This window comes from Mytilus edulis, chromosome 12, assembly GCF_963676685.1.
Source record: "Mytilus edulis chromosome 12, xbMytEdul2.2, whole genome shotgun sequence".
NCBI classification, from domain to species: Eukaryota; Metazoa; Mollusca; class Bivalvia; order Mytilida; family Mytilidae; genus Mytilus; species Mytilus edulis.
The window spans coordinates 51,987,438-52,010,181 of record NC_092355.1 but is presented as its reverse complement, the minus strand read 5'-3'; the positions used below and the strand labels follow the sequence as shown (position 1 = coordinate 52,010,181).

General features: G+C 33.3%; 1 protein-coding gene across 1 annotated transcript in view; it reads right to left on the bottom strand.

The window, feature by feature from the left end:
• LOC139497680 (uncharacterized) overlaps positions 1-19,241 on the bottom strand; it is a 34,457-nt gene extending 15,216 nt beyond the window's left edge. The window contains exons 1-13 of the mRNA XM_071285914.1: positions 19,236-19,241; positions 18,479-18,527; positions 17,795-17,989; positions 17,182-17,282; positions 16,189-16,282; positions 14,875-15,009; positions 13,992-14,165; positions 12,222-12,329; positions 11,854-11,922; positions 10,318-10,402; positions 7,622-9,095; positions 646-686; positions 124-131 (exon numbers count right to left, since the gene is read on the bottom strand). Coding sequence (XP_071142015.1) covers positions 124-131; positions 646-686; positions 7,622-9,095; positions 10,318-10,402; positions 11,854-11,922; positions 12,222-12,329; positions 13,992-14,165; positions 14,875-15,009; positions 16,189-16,282; positions 17,182-17,282; positions 17,795-17,989; positions 18,479-18,527; positions 19,236-19,241 — 2,539 coding nt within the window. The remainder of the gene's footprint in view (positions 1-123; positions 132-645; positions 687-7,621; positions 9,096-10,317; positions 10,403-11,853; positions 11,923-12,221; positions 12,330-13,991; positions 14,166-14,874; positions 15,010-16,188; positions 16,283-17,181; positions 17,283-17,794; positions 17,990-18,478; positions 18,528-19,235) is intronic.
• Between the last annotated feature and the right edge of the window lie 3,503 nt (positions 19,242-22,744).

The window sequence follows — 22,744 nt, the reverse complement described above, 5'->3', positions numbered from 1 at the left end:
TTGGTTTGTGTTGTATGCCACTGTGCTATTTCGTGGTTGTCAGTTTTTATCGGCAGACATTATACACCTTATTTTACAGAAATTGTAAAAACAGCTAAAATAGAAAATTATTAGGTGTCTTACCTTGATGACTGTTCAATAACATGAAAATAAACAATATTGTCATAGGAACCATGATTCTATGTCCGAGTTATCTCCCTTTAAATAAATCTGAAAAATTCAATATAAACAAATATCTATTAAAAACGAACTTCACTTACATATGCTACTATAACGCATTTAGACATAATTAAAAGTCCAAAAAGAATCTTAAAATTGAGAATGGAAATGGGGAATGGTTCAAAGAGACAACAACGCAACCGAAGATCGGGAAACAGCCGAAGGCCACCGACGGGTCTTCAATACAGCGAGAAAATCCCGTACCCGGAGGCGTGCTTCATGCATTTTTTTTACATGCTTGTTTTATGGGCAAATGTCTCCACTTACAAGCTGTAACAAGTAATACTATAGACTACATGTAGTTGTTAAAGCACCCAACTAGCGCTGAAGTTTCGCTTATACAGTGAACGTTTTTACTATCTCACTATAGAGTTTATCCAACATCATGTTGAATATACAGAAAAAAGTAAGGTTCAAAATACTTACATGTATTCAAATCGTAATTTTACAGCAGTCATTATATACATCTAAAACAAAAGTATACATAATACTTACAAATATTGTTTTTGATGCGGATATACTCTTGTACATATAGTTTATTTAAGAACAAGAGTATATTTTATTTGTAAATAGATTGTTTATAATCCTAAGATCCTGTCAGTGTATATATTTGTAGTGTGTTGTAAATTGTTCATGTATAAGATTAAAGATACCAGGATACTGCACGACAGTAAGTAAGGGGAGATAACTCGGACGGTTAAGTTGCCTTACCATACATGTATGACATGTATATACATACATATATAGCTGCATAACAAAGTTTATCGACAGGTTGTAGGTATCCTCATGGGCACTAATTGTGCCCCTTTAATAGCAGACTTGTTTTTGTACTGTTACGAATCACAGTTTATGACTAAACTCAGTAAAGACCCGTCGAAATTGCATTTAATTGATAAATTCAACAACACTTACCGTTATCTTGATGATATCTTTTCGTTAAATAATCAAGAATTTTCTCAATATACTGCTGAAATTTACCCTAAGGAACTCACTTTAAATCAATCAAATTTATTCGGTAATAACTGTCCTTTCCTGGATTTAGATATTTCGGTTTTAAATGGGAAACTCCACACTACGACAAAAGAGACGATTTTTCGTTCCCTATTGTTAATTTTCCATTTTTAGATGGTGATGTTCCTTTGGCACCATCTTACGGTGTTTATATTTCACAACTTGTTCGCTATGCCCGTGTCTGTTGTGACGTTTTTGATTTTAACGAACACAACCTATGTATTACTGGTAAATTATTAAACCAGGGATATCGTTACCATAAATTACTGAAAACCTTTACTAAATTTTTCCATAGATATAAAGATTTGGTTTTGAAGTTTGGATGTACCTGTAGAAAACTTATTTCAAACGGAATAGCACATCCTCATTTTTACGGAAATGTTGTTAACCGTGCCCGGAAATTTAGAAATGATCCATGTAAACTTGTCGCTCCTTTAAAAAAACTTATTCTAAAAGGTTACCTATTCAACACTGTAATACGATCATTGAATATTGTTTTTATTAGAATAAATATTGATTATGTTATCAGTAGATTAAAAGCTAACTAAATTTTACTAGTATGTTATATATATACATATTCATGGATCTATAATCTGTCGATACCTGTAACTTGGCATTGCACAAGGTCATGTTTTTCTCTGGCTGTTTATGATGTCTTTACACTAAATCCATTGGATGTTGGATGTGTACGGATTGATAGTTTAGTCTTAGATGCATGATTTTTTTATTAGTTGTTAGTGGCTTTGAACTAGCTGTCAGATAACTGCGAGTACTCTCAGATCTGTTCATTGTGTCTTTTTGTGTCGGGATGTATAAGTACCCGGCCACGTTCACTTATATTTTTGTCAATCTGATGAGTTAAGCCTTTTTCAACTGATTTTTATAGTTCGTTCGTATGGTGTACTGTTATACCACTGTCCCAGGTTAGGGGGAGGGTTGGGATCCCGCTAACATGTTTAACCCCGCCACATTATTTATGTATGTGCCAGTCCGGAGCCTGTATATTCAGTGGTTGTCGTTTGTTTATGTGTTACATATTTGTTTTTCGTTCATTTTTTTACATAAATAAGGCCGTTAGTTTTCTCGTTTGAATTGTTTTACATTGTCTTATCGGGGCCTATTATACCTGACTATGCAGTATGGGCTTTGCTCATTGTTGAAGGCCGTACGATGACCTATAGTTGTCAATGTCTGTGTCATTTTGGTCTTTTGTAGATAGTTGTCTCATTGGCAATCATACCACATCTTCGTTTTTACATTATCGCTAAACGAGGCGATTAATTGTAGTTCGTGTAACGCTCAGTGGCAATTATTTCATGCATGTTCAGGACAAATTGAGCAGAATGTACAATAACGAGATTATAATAATTATATTATAATTATGTGCTCTACATTCAAATTTTAAATCAGGTGTCTTAAATAGCTTCATTTACCTTACTAAACTAAATTTTCAAACCCCTTGATTTTTTTTATCATTTCAATTCAATTCACGCCTTTATTGCCATAAAATTACATTTGTACATATTTATAGTATGTGTAACATCAAAACAAAATCAAAATATAATATTTTTCAAAGCATCTTATATTCTAAGATTTCAACACACGATTTCTTAAATAGAATGTTTGTGTTATCTTGCAACAGTTTGCGTCACATGTTTGCTTAGTAACGCAAAATCTAGTGTGTTTTCGCAGAGGTCTCAAAACAGCTATCTCCTTATTTTTGAATAAATATGACTAAAATAAACACAAGGTTTGCGTGAACACTGATGGACTAACTTGTACTTTATTTTTTTTTGTATATCTATACACTTCGTTTATAATAAATTTGTATTTGTCAAATTTTAGATCAATATGATCATGTCCAACAATGCACGGTTTCCCACGTGTCTGTCAACCAATTCGTGGTGGTAATCAATTTTCAGATTAAAGTCATGTAAAACATGTGACTGGTGAAAAAAAAATGTTTTTTTTCTTTCTGATTCTTGAACCCTGTATAATTTATTTACATTTATCATAAACTTAGTATTACTATGGCAAGCCGTTCTCGTCAAAACTATGTTTAAACCCTTTTTTTCGACAAAAATAAGTTTGTTGCCTATAATTCAGATAATTACTACTACCAGTAATTAAACATGGGTCCCTTTTAAAAAGTCTTCCAACAGTTTTCTTGATTTTGCTAGTTAATCTTTTATACTTTTGTTACGTTTATATGCTATAATAGACACTTGTTTAAAAATTCCACTGCATTCTTTTGCAGATTGTTACAATGTTTTCTTATAATTTTAATAAAGTTTTTCACCATTTAGTTATATTTTGTAATAAGAGTAAGTGGGTATTTTCCTTGTTCTTGTATTTCTAAAGTTTTTTTATTAATAATTTGGAACCAAATCGAAGGACTAACGAGTTCTGTCCCCTTGTTGTTTTAAGCTTGTAATAGATTCAGATTAAGTATGCTAATTAGATATGTGCGCATAAAAAGTGCGCACAAATCTCAGTGTGTAATTTTAAATTCTCAGTGTGTAATTTTAAATTCTCAGTGGGTGTTTTCAGTTTATTTATTCTCAGTGTGTCTTTTTGAAATCTCAGTGTGTAATTTTAAATTCTCAGTGTGTAATATTCAATTCTCAGTGTGCATTTTTCATTTTTGTAATCTCAGTGCGTCTTTATGAAATCTCAGTGTGTAATTTTTAATTCTCAGTGTGTAATTTTCAATTCTCAGTGCATAATTTTCAATTCTCAGTGTGTGTAAATTTTTAGAAAAATGGTTTAAACATAGTTTTGACGAGAACGGCTTGCCATATATTACTGTATGTGCACACACTTTATAATTTTTTACACTTCCATATCGTATAATCTTATAAGATAATTCTAGCGGTCTGTGTGAACATATGGCAGTTAATTAGTTGTCGTGTTCTGAAGCAGTAGTTTACTACAGAAGCCGGTCAGTGTGAGGTTGGAGTTTTATTTTAAGTCCTTATTACGACTTAGCTAACTTGTTATACCGACTTAGCTAATATAAAACCAAAAAGGAACAAATGAAGTGTTTTGTTTTGAATTGTAAAGAACGGACTCGAACCTCTAGGTGCTTTATTTGTATGGTCTGATTTGCTAACAAGGAAAAATCACAACCAAACCTTCTTTGACTAATATTTGGCGTCAAATGGTATATGTCGTCTCTTTTTGGCATAGATATAATAAGTATGTAAATTGTCAGTTTCAAAGAGATTTATAGTTTGAATCAGTATTTGTTCCTTATTTATTTTGATTTATATAATTTATATAATCTGTAAAATTAACCATAACATTTATTTTTCAGATTTGCATTTCAATAATAGCTCTTCCGATGAAATCAGTACACGCCCCGTTTTTTATGGGATTTGTGTTGCTCAATGTATTTTATTTCGTTTGAAATAGGGTTTTTCCCGTTTGCTATTTGTAGTTAATATTTACAGATGGGAACTAGTATAACTAGTTCGGATACTGGTTTTGTAACAGTATGTACTATTTATAAGTTTGACGTTAGGTGCAGGAGGCACGAGGAAAGTTTTGGCGGTTTTTATGGGTGGGGTTTAAAGGTACTATATAAAGTTTGGGATGTAATGTATTAGTATCGAAGGTGCTCGCAGTTACGTCGGATTGAAGTTGGTCACATAGGTATATGTGCAGTTGCTGCTATGTTTATTGTACGTACAGGCGTTGGAGGCATTAGCCGGGGGAAAAGAAACGATGCGAAAGAAGAACAATGTTATATGTCATGTGTTTATATAATGTTTCGATTGAAGAAATATGTACAATTCAGTAAAATAAAATATTGTATCGCAAGAGAAAATAAGATGTTACTGCGAGCAACTAATCCTATATCTGTGTTTGTCTTGTTTATAGCCTATTGAATTAGAAATTAAATGCTTTAAATTCGGACGAGCAGGGCGAGGGAGAATTTAAGTCTTTTTATTTAGTGTTTTTTTTTATACTGTGTAATAATTATTTGTATTTTGGTCTTGTTTCATTTTTTTATCCATTGCATTGTCATTTCGTTTAAAACTTAAGAATTTGAATGATCATCTCTTTGGTATATTTCGCCTTTTTAATGTCTCTTTAGCAACAACCTAGTCGAATGCATTTGATAATCTAAGATTCAAAACAATTGTTGAAGAGCCGATGAAACAAAACATGATTGTAAGGACCAGCAGAAAAAAACGTGGACAAGGAATCAAAGCTACATGTATGTATGAAGGAGAGAAATTACTTAATCCAAAAGATATTCCAATGTTTTATGGTTATTCTTTTTTATGCAACACAAACTAAATTAACACAAATACCGAGCTCAAATCAAAACTCAAAACGGAAAGTCCGTAAAAAAATGAAAAAAATCAAATTTAAAGCTCAAAAACATCAAACGAATGGCAACCAGCTGTCATATTCCTGATTATGTATAGGCGTTTCAGTATGAAGCAAATTGTGGTTTAAACTTGTTTTTGTAGCTAACTTAACCTCTCACTTCTAAACATCAACCCTACAATGTTAGATCTGTAAATTTACTTTCGCAAATTTTGTGTTCTTCCCTCGCCGGGATTCGAACCCAATGGCATGCTACTGAGATATCGTGATAATGTGACCGTCGCATAAGATAAGACTAATGTCTACATCTGTCTTTCAGTTTTTACATGTATAAAAAGAATGAGGAAATTGTTTTTTTTTTTTTTTAAACTATTGCACAAAAAGAACTTCCAGGACTTAATGTATCTCTTTTAGTAATCTAACAGATCTTTTTAACGATCTGGTATCAATATGTGATGTTCATTGCTTGTAGAGGAGTTGGAGTCACAGCAGTGTTGAAGCCTGGGTTTTTCTTGCTGATTGTACTAAGTTTGAAAAAAAAAATTGTCGTGAAGCACTTGAAAAACCATTCAGATAATTAGAATATCCAGGAGAGTTCCAAGTCGATTGTGGAAGTTCTAAAGGAACAGTAATTTTAAGCATCCATATAAGTTAGTGTCGTATGAAAATAATTTGGTTTTGAAGCGAATTTTAAATATCTAATTACTTTACTAGACAGTTCATTTTACAAAATATATGTGCTTAATAAACAAAACAGATATAGTTTGAATTGTGTTTGCACGGACAAAATATTTAGATTCAGTGGGTATTTAGTCCAGTTCTATTCAAAGCAGGACACGTGTTGCTAAAAAATGAAAATGAAAAATGTCCTTCACCAATAAACCTATAAGTTATAAACTTTAAGTAAAGAACATTTTTCGCCTCTAGTTAAGTATTTGCCGCTTCTTCATTTTGTCGTCTCTCAGACTGGTGGACAGCTTTTTCACTGGCAATCATACCACATCTTTTTATTTTTGTATACACAATGCATCACTAATCTTTCAATGATATATATTTTTGTGTGCTTTATACCAAAATACAAGTTAAATAAAATTGAGAATGAAAATGGGGAATGTGCCAAAGAGACAACAACCCGACCAAAGAAAAAAAAAACAGCAGAAGGTCACCAACAGGTCTTCAATGTGAGAAATTCCCGCACCCGGAGGCGTCCTTCAGCTGGCCCCTAAACAAATATATACTAGTTCAGTGATAATGAACGCCATACTAATTTCCAAATTGTACACAAGAAACTAAAATTAAAATAATACAAGACTAACAAAGACCAGAGGCTCCTGACTTGGGACAGGCGCAAAAATGCGGCGGGGTTAAACATGTTTGTGAGATCTCAACCCTCCCCCTATACCTCTAGCCAATGTAGAAAAGTAAACGCATAACAATACGCACATTAAAATTCAGTTCAAGAGAAGTCCGAGTCTGATGTCAGAAGATGTAATCAAAGAAAATAAACAAAATGACAATAATACATAAATAACAACAGACTACTAGCAGTTAACTGACATGCCAGCTCCAGACTTCAATTAAACTGACTGAAAGATTATGATTTCATCATATGAACATCAGGCACAATCCTTCCCGTTAGGTGTTTAGTATCATACATTCATAACATATACGAGAAGAACATAACCCGTGTCATGCCAACAACTGGTTTTTTAATAAATGAATTTAGTTCCGATGCAAAGACCTTTCCAGACATTTCAAAATTTTTTAGTCTTTCTTATCTTTCAATCAAAATTTGTTGAAGACTAAAATATTTGTTAGTAATAACTTTCTTCCATTTTCTGTGGCAATGGTATAAATATAAAATAAATTGGGAAGAAATTACCAGTGAGATGTAAATACAATGCTTTATAATCATTTTTTTTTATCGTAATAACAATCATAACAAGTCCCTTGTAGATATGTGTTTAGCAGTAGACTCATGTATCCTAAGTGGGAGAGCTCCGATATATAACGGAGGATCATACATTAAAAGAACAGAACAGTTCGTTCATACGTGATCATAGTCTGCTGAAGAGTTTTCCGACTCTTTAAGAGTGTTCCCGTGTAACATATCATATACTGTCTCATCGCCATGAGTGTCCAAATGCATTGATTGATCGTAAATTGATTGGTCATTGTTTTCTTCCAGTCTGTTCGTATGCAGTTCATCATAAAAGGTTTCATGTACATCGCTGTCCAATTGTTTTTGCTGTTGTTCATTTGATACTGCAAAATATCCAGGTTGAGAAATAAGTCCGAAATCCCTTGAAAACACTTTTGGTAAAGTGTTTGTTGAAATTACAGGTTCGGTTACAAGATCAGGCATTGATTTTACATTAGACGAACTCTTGGAAGAAACGGCATACACCGGATGACTTACAACGTCGTATGTGCTTTGAATATTCGAGTTCACCGACGTGCTTGCTGTGTTTTCACTTTTTGTTAAATTAGACCTAAATACACCAGCTTCGTCATCGAAATGGCTTGCACTGGAATATACTGAATCCCCTTCGGGTTCAAGTTCAGCATACTCGTCATCACCAAATGTATGTTGAGAATTCGAGTTCATCAATGTTTTTACTAGTTTACAACTTTCTATCATTTTGTTGTCATTTGAAACGTCACCAATAAGGCTTGCACTTGAATACACTGATTCAACTGTATCTTCGATTTCAGCATACTCGTCGTCAACCATTGGCATTGAGAACTCTGACCTTTCATCTTTTGTAAACTTGTGTGGATCATTCACACAGAAACCATGTTTATCTGAACCTTCTATAATATCATTAACAGTAAATATCCCACTCTGCAATGCACCTTTTGATACGTTCCCCGCATTCATGGTTAAGTATCCTTTTGGACTAAGATCTTTGGCACATACAGTTTTAGATTTTGATGGCACGGAAACATCATTATTATCTTCTATTTCGTCATAGTCAACATCCATTCGGAACTCTTGACTTTCACTCACTTTTGCCGTATCCATAGCAGCCACAGTTTCGTTTTCAATCTTTCTGTTTAAAATGTTTTCCTCAATATCTGTATAGCTTTCAGATCCGATACTTTTTTTAGGATTACTCTTGTGTTTAATTTCTTTGCATTTGTTACTGCTCTTTTCTGAGCCCGGTTTTGAACTCCCTATTTTATCTTCCATATCATCATAGTTGTCAAAATGTCTCTGTGTTTGACTGTTTTTAATTTTGTTTAGGTTAGAACTTTTATTCTTTTTCTTGTCTTTCTGAGTTACACTATTGCTGAAACACACTTTACTCTCAATATCATCATAGTCGTCTCTAGATTCTTTTGTTTCGCCTTCGCCTCCAATTGCCAAATTTGGCATATTTTCTTTTAATGAATTTTCTGTTGAAATTTCTTTAAAATTCTCCGTGTCGTCATGGTGTGATGGATGTTTTGTTCCGTTTACGCTGTTGTTCTCATTTGAGTCTTCGTTGAAGTCTACACCAACTTTGCTTTTCTTGTTGGACTTGCTGTAATAGAAATGTTCATCAAATTTGCAATCTTCCAACCAAAATTTACTACAAATGAGTGCATGTGGCAAATCAACATCGAAACTATATACAAGAAGTTGAACAACGAAACGTGCATACTGAAAGTAACCTTTTTATATGATGAAAATTGAAATCGTGTCAGCATACAGACAAGCCTAAAGAAATTTGTACAACGATGAAATTTACAATTTTGGATGTACTGTACCAATGAAATCTATGAACATGGGTATCTCAAGAATAGAATATTATGAATCCGCAGAAGTGATACGATTTGGCATTCTCGTCAAAAAAAAGTTCAACCACGTAAAGTCAACCACACTGTCATTTGATTCAAGATTGATGTTTGTTTTTTTCTCATTCTGACTAAAATACAGATCGCCGGTACACACTTTCATTACAAGGACCTGCACTTTTTTTTCTATTTACTTAATATCTGCCGCCGAATATGTGATGATGCAAATGTATTTATTACGACAAAAACGGAGAATCTCGAAACGGTCTGGTAAAGCGAAATTTAAATGATGCGTTCTCAGATTTTGGTAAGCGCAGAGTTGAATCAGGGTCCGTATTCAAATCAGATATATGCTTTCTTGTTAGAAAAAGTACAAAGAAGTATATATCATATATTCATTGCTAGTGGTATAGCAAATAACAGTCTTAAGGTGGTACCCAACACTTTAACTAAAATTAATTTGGCTCGTTTAACTTTCTTAAAATTTTGACAAAGTATTTACTTTGACCCTTTGACAAAAAAATAAAAATTTAAAAAATTTTGAACCAACCGTTTTATCAGAAAAATTACACTGGTTATATAGCAGTTTGACAAACACTCATTTTTATCATTGAGAAGCTTAATATCCCTTTAACAACACAACGTAATTAAAACATTTAGCTGATTTTACAGAGTTATCTCCCTGTAGTGTTAGGTACCACCTTAAAGTATTGTAGTTTGACACACCAGATGCCAGAAAAATTATCCAGAAACGTTTTACCCCTTTAATCATTGGAAAGACCTTTATTCAATGACATGATTCTATATATTGTCGGCAATCTTATGATTTGCTTAGTATTATGTATACCTTTTGTTTGTTTTTCTACTTTTTGCTACGGTAATATTTTCTTCCTTGACTTATTTAATAACATTGGTATGTTCTCTACTCGTTAAACCACATCATAAAATGTAAAATGCTTAAAACTTTACCTGAACTTGTACAAAAATATAGCCAGAATAACAAGTACTACCAACGAAAGACTCCCAATAAGAATAAACATCAACATTATGGTACCTGTATAAATACAACATAACAATAATATTATAAAGTTAATCATACACTTTGTAAACTTAACCTGACCATCCATTTTAAAATATTTGCCACTGGACGTTAAGCAACTAACAACCAATCATTTTATAAACTGTGTGAAAAATCTGTTCTCGGCAAATGATTAGTTGAAATTTGATTGTGACGTTAAATTTCCTGGTTTTCTTCCAAATTTTCTTATTGTGACGTCATGAAAAAAGGCGACCATGATGATGACGTCACATCAGAAGTACAAAACTTTCCTCAAATTTTTGAAAAGGAAGGATAAAAATCATAAGAGAAACAGATTCCACCACTCAAACTCGTGTATTACGACATTTCTCCACTCTCAACTTTTTTAAAGAGCTCGGCAAGCCTCGCGCTTTAGATCTTAAAATTTAACTGTCTCGAGTGGAGAAATATCGTAATACACTTGTTGCAGTTGTGGAATCTATATATAAAACTTTGAACTTAAATTAATAGATAGTACATTGTACATGTTTGTCACATATATATCAAGTCACAACAAATGGACAAAAACACAAGGAAGAATGTTGCATGTTTTGAACATTTTTTTGTTTATGACATATCTTTGAAGTCTGTTGTGTAAATTAGTTTGACATTTGTCTGTACTCTGTGTGATTTAAAGTGTTATATTGGTTAAAAACACTTTACTAATTGATCTGTAGACGTTTTCTTTCGGTTTATTGTTGTTTGGCTGCTGTCTCTCGACGAACATGTACAAACAATGTATATCCTACATTGATGTGTATTAGTATTTTTTTCAATGTATTTTAATTTTGATATATTTGTTTGCTTCAGTTTTCATCAATCAATCAATTCCACTTTTGAAAGGCCGTGTGGTGACCTTTTGTTGCCAACCTTCTACGTCATCTGCCTCTGGTGGAGAGTTCAACTTGTCTTGGCAATCATGCAGATCTGTACCACATCTTCTTATTTTATATTTGGCTCCGTGGAGATTACTCGTTACTTTTGTTCTTTATATATGTTTTTGGGGTTTATGGATACACGTTTGCTCCAATTTTTTTTTGAATATTTGTCAGATATTCGGAATCTTCTGGTTTTATCCATGTAGTGCCATTAAAAAATTACCCCGCTAGCCCCTACTTTTCTTTACCTAGTTTTATTACATAGAGTTCAAAAAAGCCAAATTTGAAAATGCTATAAAATCTTTGTTATCTTTACATATTTGTTTTAGGAAAAACAGTGACAATGTAAAATATATGAAAAGTCTAGCGAAAATTATTTTCCGCCAATTTTTTTTATGTCTTCTATATCTTGAAAACAAGCAAATTTTTTTTTGGCAGTTTGTTTAGTTCCTTTATTTGTTTACTATCAATATACAAACGTCTTTAAAAAAAAATAAACGCTTGTTCTTGAGAAACAGAGTAGCAAACGTCCTACAGTTATATGATTACCTGTAGTATCCGTATCTCTGCTAGTTTGTGTTTTATTTACTATAGGTACTGTAGTTACTTCTATTTTCTCTGAAAAAATATATCCTTCACTTTAGCTTAAGTTACATATATATAGTTTTTAAATAGCATTGAACTTTCATTCTCATATTGCTGAATAGATTTAATTGTATTTATTTTAAGTCACCATTCTTGAGATAACGATAGCTAATTAATTGTTTGTGAAATGGCCTTTTTTCTAATTTTTAGTTCTTTACCGTAATAAAAATGTCAAGCAAAGTTAACGAAAACTTTGACACTTCAGATAATTAGATCAGATCTGGTATTTTAGACTAAAATTTTACAAGCTTTATAAAACTGCATGTACTCACCGAATCGACATATAAATGTACGAGTATCTATACATTTACCAGAACGAACTAATGAATTATTCATATCCATATACTGGCACATCAGTGGATTAAAGGATAATCCTTTTTCTGAAAATGTATTTAGGCATATTACGGTAGTTATAATATATAAATACGTGTGTTCAAATGTTTATCATACAGCAACCCAACAATGTAATTTTAATAAAATCACCTGACCACTGTGCATTTAGAGGTAAAAAAAAAAATGGAAACTACACGTTTAACAATTTCTTGCGTCCGAAGCGCGTTTCTTGATTTACCTTCATCAGGAACACTCAAAGCCAAACATTTGAAATCCGAAGATGTATAAGTACCGAAACCGCTGAAGAGTTATAAGTCAAAAATACCTAAAATAAAGAGCCATATTCGCCTGAGGGAGTTGAAACCTTAAGTTTCTTAATAATTTATAAATTTATAAAGTTTAACGGACAATTTTAAAAGAGGTTGTTCAATCATGTCAGTACCGAAGGTACTACTGAGCTGATGATACCATGGGGACTTATAGTCTACCAGCAGAGGTATCGACCCAGTCAAGATACGATCTAAATGATAAAACATGTAAAATCCCATGCAAAATGCTGTACAACAAGCTGTTAAAAACTTCAAAGAAAATCAAATCCGCACCAACTTCAAAGTAGGTGACAATTATTAAATTTGTAAGATCACATCATATGTACACGTATCTACATAGTGTTAAAAACAGCTGATGTATCTTCAAAGTGTAAGGATATAGACAATAACTGTTTAGTGTCTTTAAATATCAGCTGTATTTGTACGAGGCTAGGAAACAAGGTGTATGCGAGCTTTTAGCGAGCTACTACACCTGTTTCGAGCCGAGTACAAATACAACTGATATTTAAAGACACTAAACAGTTATTGTCTTTATCCTGCAATTAATTCTGTATATTGTTTGTATTTTGAAAGACACAAAAACTAACATATTTAGTATTTATTTTCGATTTGTAATCCCTTGGGGCCCGCGTAGTAATATCAAAATCACACATTACGCTGACGACGGTTTCGCAAAAAAAGAATCTCAAATGGTCAACAATAATACATCGCTCAAGGTGAATAATTATCTATTTTAACATAATAACTAATTTCAACAGTAAAAAGATATAACAAAACATTGTCAAATTTGAAACAGAAGTGTACGGGTTGTCCTACGCTTCAGACTTGAACATTACAAAACATACATGCTGAAATTGACATGGTTGATTTTGTAACACAATCACATTCAAGTTTTGAAATCGACAATTGTCATCGTCATTGGAATGCAACTGGAATACACATTCTGAGGTCACACAGGTTCAAACAATACTCAGTCCGGCAGTGGGCGGAGCTTTAAAGCGATATCTGTATAGTATACAGATACAGCATAGCGATATCTGTTGGGCTGTATCTGTATAGTAGGACATCCAATTGCAGGATAAAAGACTTTATTCATTGCTGTCTCCGAAGCTCGTTAAATGGTGAAAGTTCAATAACCCATGCACACATTTTAAGAATTGTAAGCCATACCACATCTTTTTTTATAATATATAAAATGAAATCTATAGTCAATTACACATGTTGAATTGCAATCTTGCAAGTAAGGAAGCTTTCAACAAAACAGTATCAACAGAGTAACAGATTGAGGGAAAAAGAAAATCACTACATCATTCTTCGTAGCGTTGCAAGATACCATGAAGGAAGAAAAAAAGCGAGTAAAATTAAACAGTTCGGACTAACCACTTTCTGATAGACCTCGAGTATAAGTGCCACGTGTCGCACTGGTCCATAGCTGGTTCTTTTTGCCAGTGCTACAGAAGGACTTGTCAAACCACTTTAGAAAGGATCCAGAATTGTTGCACAGGTTAGCAGCGTCTGTCTGCATTGTATAAGTTCCGGCGCTAATTCCAAAATCTACAAAACAATGTACTAGTAGCAGCGGTTTATTCAGCTGTAGTCTTTTCTTTAATTTATTTTGTTTATTTAGTTTTAATTGTACATGTATACTTTTTTTGTCATGTAGGTATGTTTGTCGAATATAGTGATATCAACATAATGTATGGGAAAATAAATAATTTAGAATTAAACTGGTCGTTTTGAGAAAAATCCTAGTTCGTTTGTCAATTACCATGCACGCGCTTCAAAAAGCCATTTTGGAGTTTGCTGCATGTCTGGATACAGGTACATTTAAAAGTTCATTTGGTTCAACTTATCAATTGAATACTGAAAAGACAATAATAGTGTTTTTAAATTGTAACCACACAGCGTTTTCAAATAATTCAGTTTGTTATTACACCTCTGCATAATTGTTTTACGAACCTGTTTACCTATGCTCATTGCTTGGTTGTTGGTAGCTTTACGTCCAATGGCAAATATCTCATGCATGCTTTGAACGATGTATACCCATGAGGTTCGGAATTCAGCTTTATATTTCAGCATTTAATAGAATAGAATTAATAGAATAACGAAAAGTCAATGCTATGTTCAATTCAGATAGTTTCAGAAAAGAACATCAACATCAAAGAAATACAGCATTCGATCTATGTGACAGTTAGTTCAGATTATACTTTTGAAATAAAGATTATTCATTTATTTAGAAAATTATCTAATAGTATATTCTTACCACAGATTCCTTCATATAGATAACGACAGTTTTCTGATCTGAGAAGTATATCACCATCCTGACACTGCGCAGACATACATCTTAGTTCTTCTACCGGTGTATATAGTAGTGGTGCCTTAACTCCAGTTATATTATCTAAATAGAAGACACAAAACAATTTACTTTTCTACATTGGCTAGAGGTATAGGGGGAGGGATGAGATCTCATAAACACGTTTAACCCCACCGCATTTTTGCGCCTGTCCCAAGCCAGGAGCCTATGCCCTTTGTTAGTCTTGTATTATTTTTAATTTTAGTTTCTAGTGTATAATTTGGAGTTTAGTATGGCGTTCAATATCACCGAACTAGTATATATGTGTTGAGGGGCAAGCTGAAGGACGCCTCCGGGTGCAAGAATTTCTCGCTACATTGAAGACCTGTTGGTGACCTTCTGCTGTTGTCTTTTCCATGGTCGGGTTGTTGTCTCTTTGACACATTCCCCATTTCCATTCTCAATTTTGATTGGTCATATTTCATATAATTAAAATTGAATAATAAAATCGGGTTCAGTTGCTAACTAATGCTACAGCATTCATCAAAATATAAAAATTGGCAAGCAGCTGTAGATCTATATTTTAAAAATGTCAAAATTTCCTTCTTTTTTTTTTCAAAAGTCGAAATTTTAAGACTTTTAAAAGTAAAACTATGGAAATTTGAAACTTCAAAATTTCGAGTTTAAGTCGATTTTTTTAAATTTAATGTGTCAACATTTCGACTTTGGAAAAAAAGTTTACTGCCAATTATATTTCTACTCTTACCCATATTCGCTTTTATACTGTATGGTACTGTGTATCAGCTTTTGTTTAATGTTTAGTGCAACACTAAATGTATATTTTCCTTTGTGATTTTTACAAAGTGTTTACTAGCTATTTTAGACATATGTTTAGTTTCATTGCCATATGTCAACTGCCGTATCAAGCATGGTGTCATTTGTCTTTATTTCTTTTTTTAGTTTAAACATATTTATTTACAGTGGATTGGGAAACAAGTTTTGCAACTTATATTAATCACTTTCCATTTTGCGGCTGCGAGTGCTGCCTTGTAGCGGAATTAGCCTACTCTTTTTCGAAATCTATTTCTTTATTTATGCAGTCAACAACAATATTAAATTCAGAGAAAGACCAAAGTACGGAGCATTGGCACACACCGAACAGAAAGTTATAAAGGGCACTAAAATTACTGGTGTAAAACCATTCAAACGGGTAAATCCACGGTCTCATCTATATGAAATACGACCGTGTAACCAAAATTATTAATTTATACTCAAGTAACGTACGTTTGTAGACTTTGATAAATTCTTTAGGGAAACTCTTGCAGAAAGTAAACAGTGTTGAGACACGTGGCTTGTCCATACAGTAACAGAAAGATCCCTGTAAAGGAATAAATCAATTTTACATGTACATTGTAGCTATTCAATGTTTACAATATGAATAAGAAATTTTGAGTAAATGCTTGAGTTGCAAAGTGCATATACCTTTACATGGAAAACTTACTTAATGTTAATCAAGGTCAGTATTAATGAACACATTAAAATTTACTGGTTCATCCTGTGAAATTCGTTTTCTATGCAGTATGGCTTTTGTTCATTATTGAAGGTCGTACGGTGACCTATACTTATTAACGTCTATGTCATTTAGTCTCTGATTGAGAGTTGTTTCTTTGGCAATCATACATCATCATATCATTTTTATATTGAAAATTAAGGTACATGTAGTTCGCTTCTCATGTTTTGGGTTTTTTGTCAGATTTCCAAAATCCTCTAGTTTTATCCATTTGAATGCATTAAAAAAAATGCCCATTGACCCCAAAGTTTTCTCATAAATCTTTTACATGTATAATGATAAGCCATCTGTAAAAGTCTTATACACTTTTAATTATTTGTCAACATTTTTGATAACTTCAACTTGTCAATGATAAAACTATGAAAAGTCTAGAGAGAATATTTTCCCGCTAAAATTCTATGGCTTATATATCTGTTTTGCTCTTTGGAATCCTTTATTCATCCCCTATCAATATAAACTAGTGTTTTGAATATTTAATTATTTTGAAACTGAGAAGCGAACTCCCTTAATGTACGAAAATAATCGAACGATCCCAGAAACACATGTCTACACACGGAAATCACTATCCTACATTTTCTTTTCTTTTCTTCTTTGTTTTGGTTTATTTTGATTTTTTACGCGAAAGATCAAATGTATTGTATAAAACACGTATTTCTAATTATGATTGCCATTCCACCATATTGTTGGATCTGTATAAAAAAACATACGTTATAACCAAAATATTCCGTTGCCAGACAAAATCTTTGACATTTAGAGTAGTCGTCGTCTTCAAACACTGCTGACACGGTTGCTGGGTGCACATTACAGTCTAAAAGTAATAAAAAATAAAAAAATAAAAGATGGATTCTGATAACTGAGTTATTCAGATGCAGATCCGGTGTTGAAGAGAAAAAGAGAAGGCGTGGGCGGGGTAATGCCGCCTCTAGTATCAAATTATGTACTTTAAAAAATATAAGCTTTTTGTGTAACTCATTCTTTCTTAAATGGATACTAAGAGTAAGTATATGCACATCATCATGAACCAGACGAAAAGAGATTACTTTCGATATATATATATATATATCTAAATCTATCGTGGGCTAACATAATGATACGGTGTTGCGTTCAATATTGTAGCGGCTACGTAGCTAGATTTATGACTATTGAACGTGTAGCTAGCCTACATGTAGCTTCTATCAATATCTACGTAGCAGCTAGGCTAGCTACACGTTCAATAGTCATACATCTACGTATCCCTATGTAGCCGCTACGATATTGAACGCAACCCTGTAAACAAGTACAAGTATGTTCAATATATGAAATTACATAAGAAATACTTACCCCAAATTGCGGCCCATTCGGACCAGCTTGTATAAGTTCCAGTCCACACATCTTCTGTTTTATTGCCTAAAAGGGCCGTGATTTCTGTTTGGTTACTTTCAAGAATGCCACTTTGATTAAAACAGAAATTCCTCGCCTCTATCCATGTTAGTTTTGTATCGTAGTAAGATATAGATGTTTCGGCTACTAAACATACTGAAGGTGAATGATTTTGGTAAGTAACACAACATATATTTATATCCCAAATGTATTACCATTTATCAAAAAATATAGAAAAAAAATCTTTTTTAAATAATTAACGTTTCATGCATTTTACAAATATATTCACAGTTCGAAAATAAATAATAATTTCTTATTTAACTCACTTCTACAAATATAAATGAGACATTATTTGAAGGCATTTCAGAAAGAAAAAAAAATTCTTAACAACGCATTTAACTTTACAATCATTAATATAACAGATACATTGTATATCCATAGCCCAAAAAATAAATAATAAATTCTTTTTTAGACATTTAAATTCATGTATATTGTCAATTATTTTAATGTGTGTTTTAAAAAGGAATGGTTTTACATGACTTTTTGTAACAAAATCTGTATAGGTACATGTAATGCATATATCATCCACATTTCGTCAGACACTTACCTGGGTATATATGCAGAAGAAAATATATCACGATATACACTGTAAGTTTAAATAATCCCATTTTTGGTTGTCATTCTTGGAGTCTATCTGAAAACATTACAGCAACTTTATTATTATATTCACAATCCTTTTTTTTTCAAACATGATTTTCACATGAATTCAAAATTATAAAAAACATGACTCTGTTGTACATTTTAATTTCGATTGATGGTAAGGACCCAAAAAGTATTAAACGGTTACAAGAATTTTTATTTTCAGCTTCCTGGGCTCCCCATGTGTTGAGCAGAACTTGCTTACCCTTTCGGAGCACCTGATATCACCCTTAGTTTTTGATGGGTGTCGTGTTGCTCAATATTTTAAATTAGTTTACTATGTTGTGTTTTGTGAACTGTTGTTTGTCGAGGTGGGTCGGAGGGGTCCTGATGCCGAAATTCCGGGCTTAAAAACATGAAATCCCGAGGTCCTAACGTTTTTCACCATTCCTTGAATTTGTCAGATTGTTTTTGAGTTGTAAGTTTGAATATCCTTATGGTATCTTTGTCTCTCTTTAACACGCTTGTTTCTAACGACAACAACAACTTTAAACAGTACAGTAATTTGCCTCTTGAAAAACAATATATTTCATTTCAAGAAAAAAAAAAGGAAAACAAAAGTATACATTACGGACTGACAACTTAAATATAAATAGGGAATTAGAATCACGAAGTGTTCAGAATTATTTGAGAATTATAAGATTTAAAATGAAAATAGAGTTTATCAGTGTAAATTACAAAAAAAAAATAACAATACACTTACCTTCATTGTTTTGAAACGGATATACATAATTTTCCAAAACAAAAATACATCTCATAAATTTAATTTATAATCCTAATATCCTAGCAATTACATGTACAGTGTAACAGGATTTAGATGATGTTAAAGATATGTGGTATATTAATATACATGACTGTGTACGCCTAAACAACTAATACATGTTTAACTGTATACATTTTTTATTTATTTTACTCTTTACGTGCAGGTCCATATGCGGATCCAGGGGGGCCTTGAGATCCCCCTCCCCTCTGTTCGTGGGAGATTTTTTTTTTATAAAACATAGGGAATCACTGAAACATGGTTGTAGCGGGCTCCTATGGCAGTCAGTGCTCCATCCCCCTTATTAAAAAGGTTCTGACTTCGTTAATGAGGCAAGTAAACCTACCCTTATGTCCGCACACAAATCATTCTAAATATTTCTAGTAATCGTCTCCTTAAGACTAAATAGCTTATGTTAGTGCCAGATGAGTTCATTACATACTGGTGCATTTTGGGATAATTTTTATAACAGTTACTATTGATTTCATAGTAATAGGTTTAAGTCTTAGATGCATGATTTATTTCATTAGTTGTTATTGGCTTTGATCTAGCTGTCGGTAACTGTGAGTTCTCTGACTCACATCTATACTTTTTTTTTGTAATAAGTTGAAGATGCATTAATTCCCGTCCACGTCATGTCTTTGTTTTTGTTAGTTGTTTATGTGCTTTGTGTTAATCTTATAAGTTATAAAGACTTGATTTTTATAGTTTATTCTTATAATGCACTGTAACACCGCTGTTCTAGGTTATTGGGATATATAAAATAAAATTGAGAATGGAAATGGGGAATATGCCAAAGAGACAACAACCCGACCATAGAAAAAAACAACAACAGAAGGTCACCAACAGGTCTTATCAACTATTGAGAGATTATATTGAACGATATCCATTTCATACGAGTTGCTGAACCTAGTTCTCTTTATATGTGGTAGACATTATCTTTGTTTCAAATGGAAATTCAGTACCTAGTCTCCTACACATACCAACGTGGTGCTGTGGCACAGGAGACAAACTATTTCATTTCCAAATTTAAGTAGATTCCAGCTTTTTTATTGTATGATTTAAGAATATAAACTGGACCCCTATTGTGTTCACTTATCGCTACACTAAGAACTAGTACTGTTAAGTACCACAGTCTGCTTTTTGTCTATGTAATTTAATAATTCAGACGAGACTAGTGCATCATGCGATGTGTTTGTTATGTACATGTTGTATTACACTGACAAGAACTCAAACGAGAAACACACACATTCCTACCGCTTCTGAGTTCTCAAGAAAACGAAAGATAGCGGCTCACATTGTCAAGAATATGGCAACTGCGAGTACTCTTATATCATAACGTCTTTTTGTTGTTGGGATATACAAGTACCCGGCCACGTCCACTCGGTATTTGTGTTAGATGTGTATCAATCTGATGAGTTAAGCCTTTTCAAATGATTTTTATAGTTTGTTCTTATGTTGTACTGTTACAATATTGTCACAGGTTAGGAGAGGATTTGGGTCCCGGTAACATTGAAGAGACGTTGTGTAGTGGTTAGCACATCTACATATCCTACCGCTACTGAGTTATCAAGAAAACAAAAGATAGAGGCTCAAATTGTCAAGAATATGGTAACTGCGAGTACTCTTATATCAATACGTCGTTTTGTTGTTGGGATATACACGCACCCAGCCACGTCCACTCGGTATTTGTGTTAGATGTGTATCCATCTGATGAGTTATTAAGCCTTTTCAAATGATTTTTATAGTTTGTTCTTATGTTGTACTGTTATAACATTGTCACTGGTTAGGAGAGGGTTTGTATCCCGGTTACATGTTTAACCCCGTCACATTGAAGAGCCGTTGTGTAGTGGTTAGCACATCGGACTACTAACACAAAGGTTCCTGGTTCGATCCCCGTTGCGGGTAGAAAATTTCAGGGACTGAATTTTCGACTCTCCCTTGACACCATATGCGAGTATGGTCTTGAGGAACGATGATAGTCTGACAAAAGGGGACGATAAATGGCTGACCCGTGTTAAGAGAGAGCCGTATCTCTTGCAATAAAAGGAACCCTTGTAGATTTCGAAAAAGAGCAGGCCAATACCGCTACATGGCAGCACTCGCACCCGCAAAGTGGAAAGGGATTAATATAAGTTTCAATAATTTGTTTCCCAATCCACTATAGATAAATATATATGCTTAAACTAACCCCGCCACATTATGTATGTATTTGCATGTCCCAAGTCAGGAGCCTGTATTTCAGTGGTTGTCTTTTATTAATGTCTTACCTACTAGTATATGTTTTTCGTTTATTTTTTGTACATCTCGTTTGGATTGTTTTACATTTGTTATTTGGGGTCTTTTATATCTGACTATGCGGCATGAGCTTTCATTGTCGAGGCCATACGGTGACCTACAAAATGTATAGTTGCTATTTCTATGTCACTTGATCTCTTGTGGAAAGTTGTCTCATTGACAATCATACCACATCTTCTTTTTTGTATCATATAGGGCTTTGGATTGATTTTCTTTGCATGTCAATTTTTGTTTCTTCTAGGTTTATGGTATGACTTCTCCCTTTGTTCATTGTTGGATATCTTTCATTAATTGTCGAAATTATAGAATATAATTACAAGAACTCTTTTTGATTATATTCAAGGGCTTTGTACTTTACGATTTGTAAATTGTGTGTTGGTTGCTGCCAATTTAACAGCTTGTCTTTTGATCACCGAACACTATCAAACACCAACAAACACATACATATACTTACCTTTCAGGATGTATACGTTTTTATATTAATTTGCAAAAATGATACGAAATAGTAATCACATATCATAATAAAAACCTAAAGTAATCGATGATCGAGTGCAGTGAATAGTCAAACTGATTGTGATTTCGAATCCCGCACATGACATTTGCGATCGACTCCCAGTGGCGGATCCAGAAATTTTCATAAGTGGGGGCCCACTGGCTGACCTAAGAGGGGGCCCGCTCCAGTCACGCTTCAGTGATTCCCTATATAAGCAACCAAATTTTTTCCCAAAAAGGGGGACCCGGGCCCCCTGCCCCCCCTAAATCCGCCTCTGACTCCAATCCTAGTTGACAAGGGTTGATAGCTTTCCTACCAAACTTCGATAGATCTCTCTGGGACCTCCGGTTTCTTCCACATATAAAAACTACATAACCGCATCGGAAAAGCACGAATTAGCGCTTAAAGTGGCGCATAGCATCAGGGACTTTCAATACTAATATATAGTATTCTTAGTATATAAAGTCCTTGATAGCACCTAGCAATCAATCGATCACCAGAGATAAAAAAAAAAAAAAAAAAAAAAGTAAAAAAGAACAGACTCAAATACCTGATAATTGTATGAACATAATACACCGACTCTGAAAGTCTTCTTATTCAGAAATAACACCACAAAAGAATCACTTTAAAACATCTTTTTCAATGTAGTTACAAATGTACC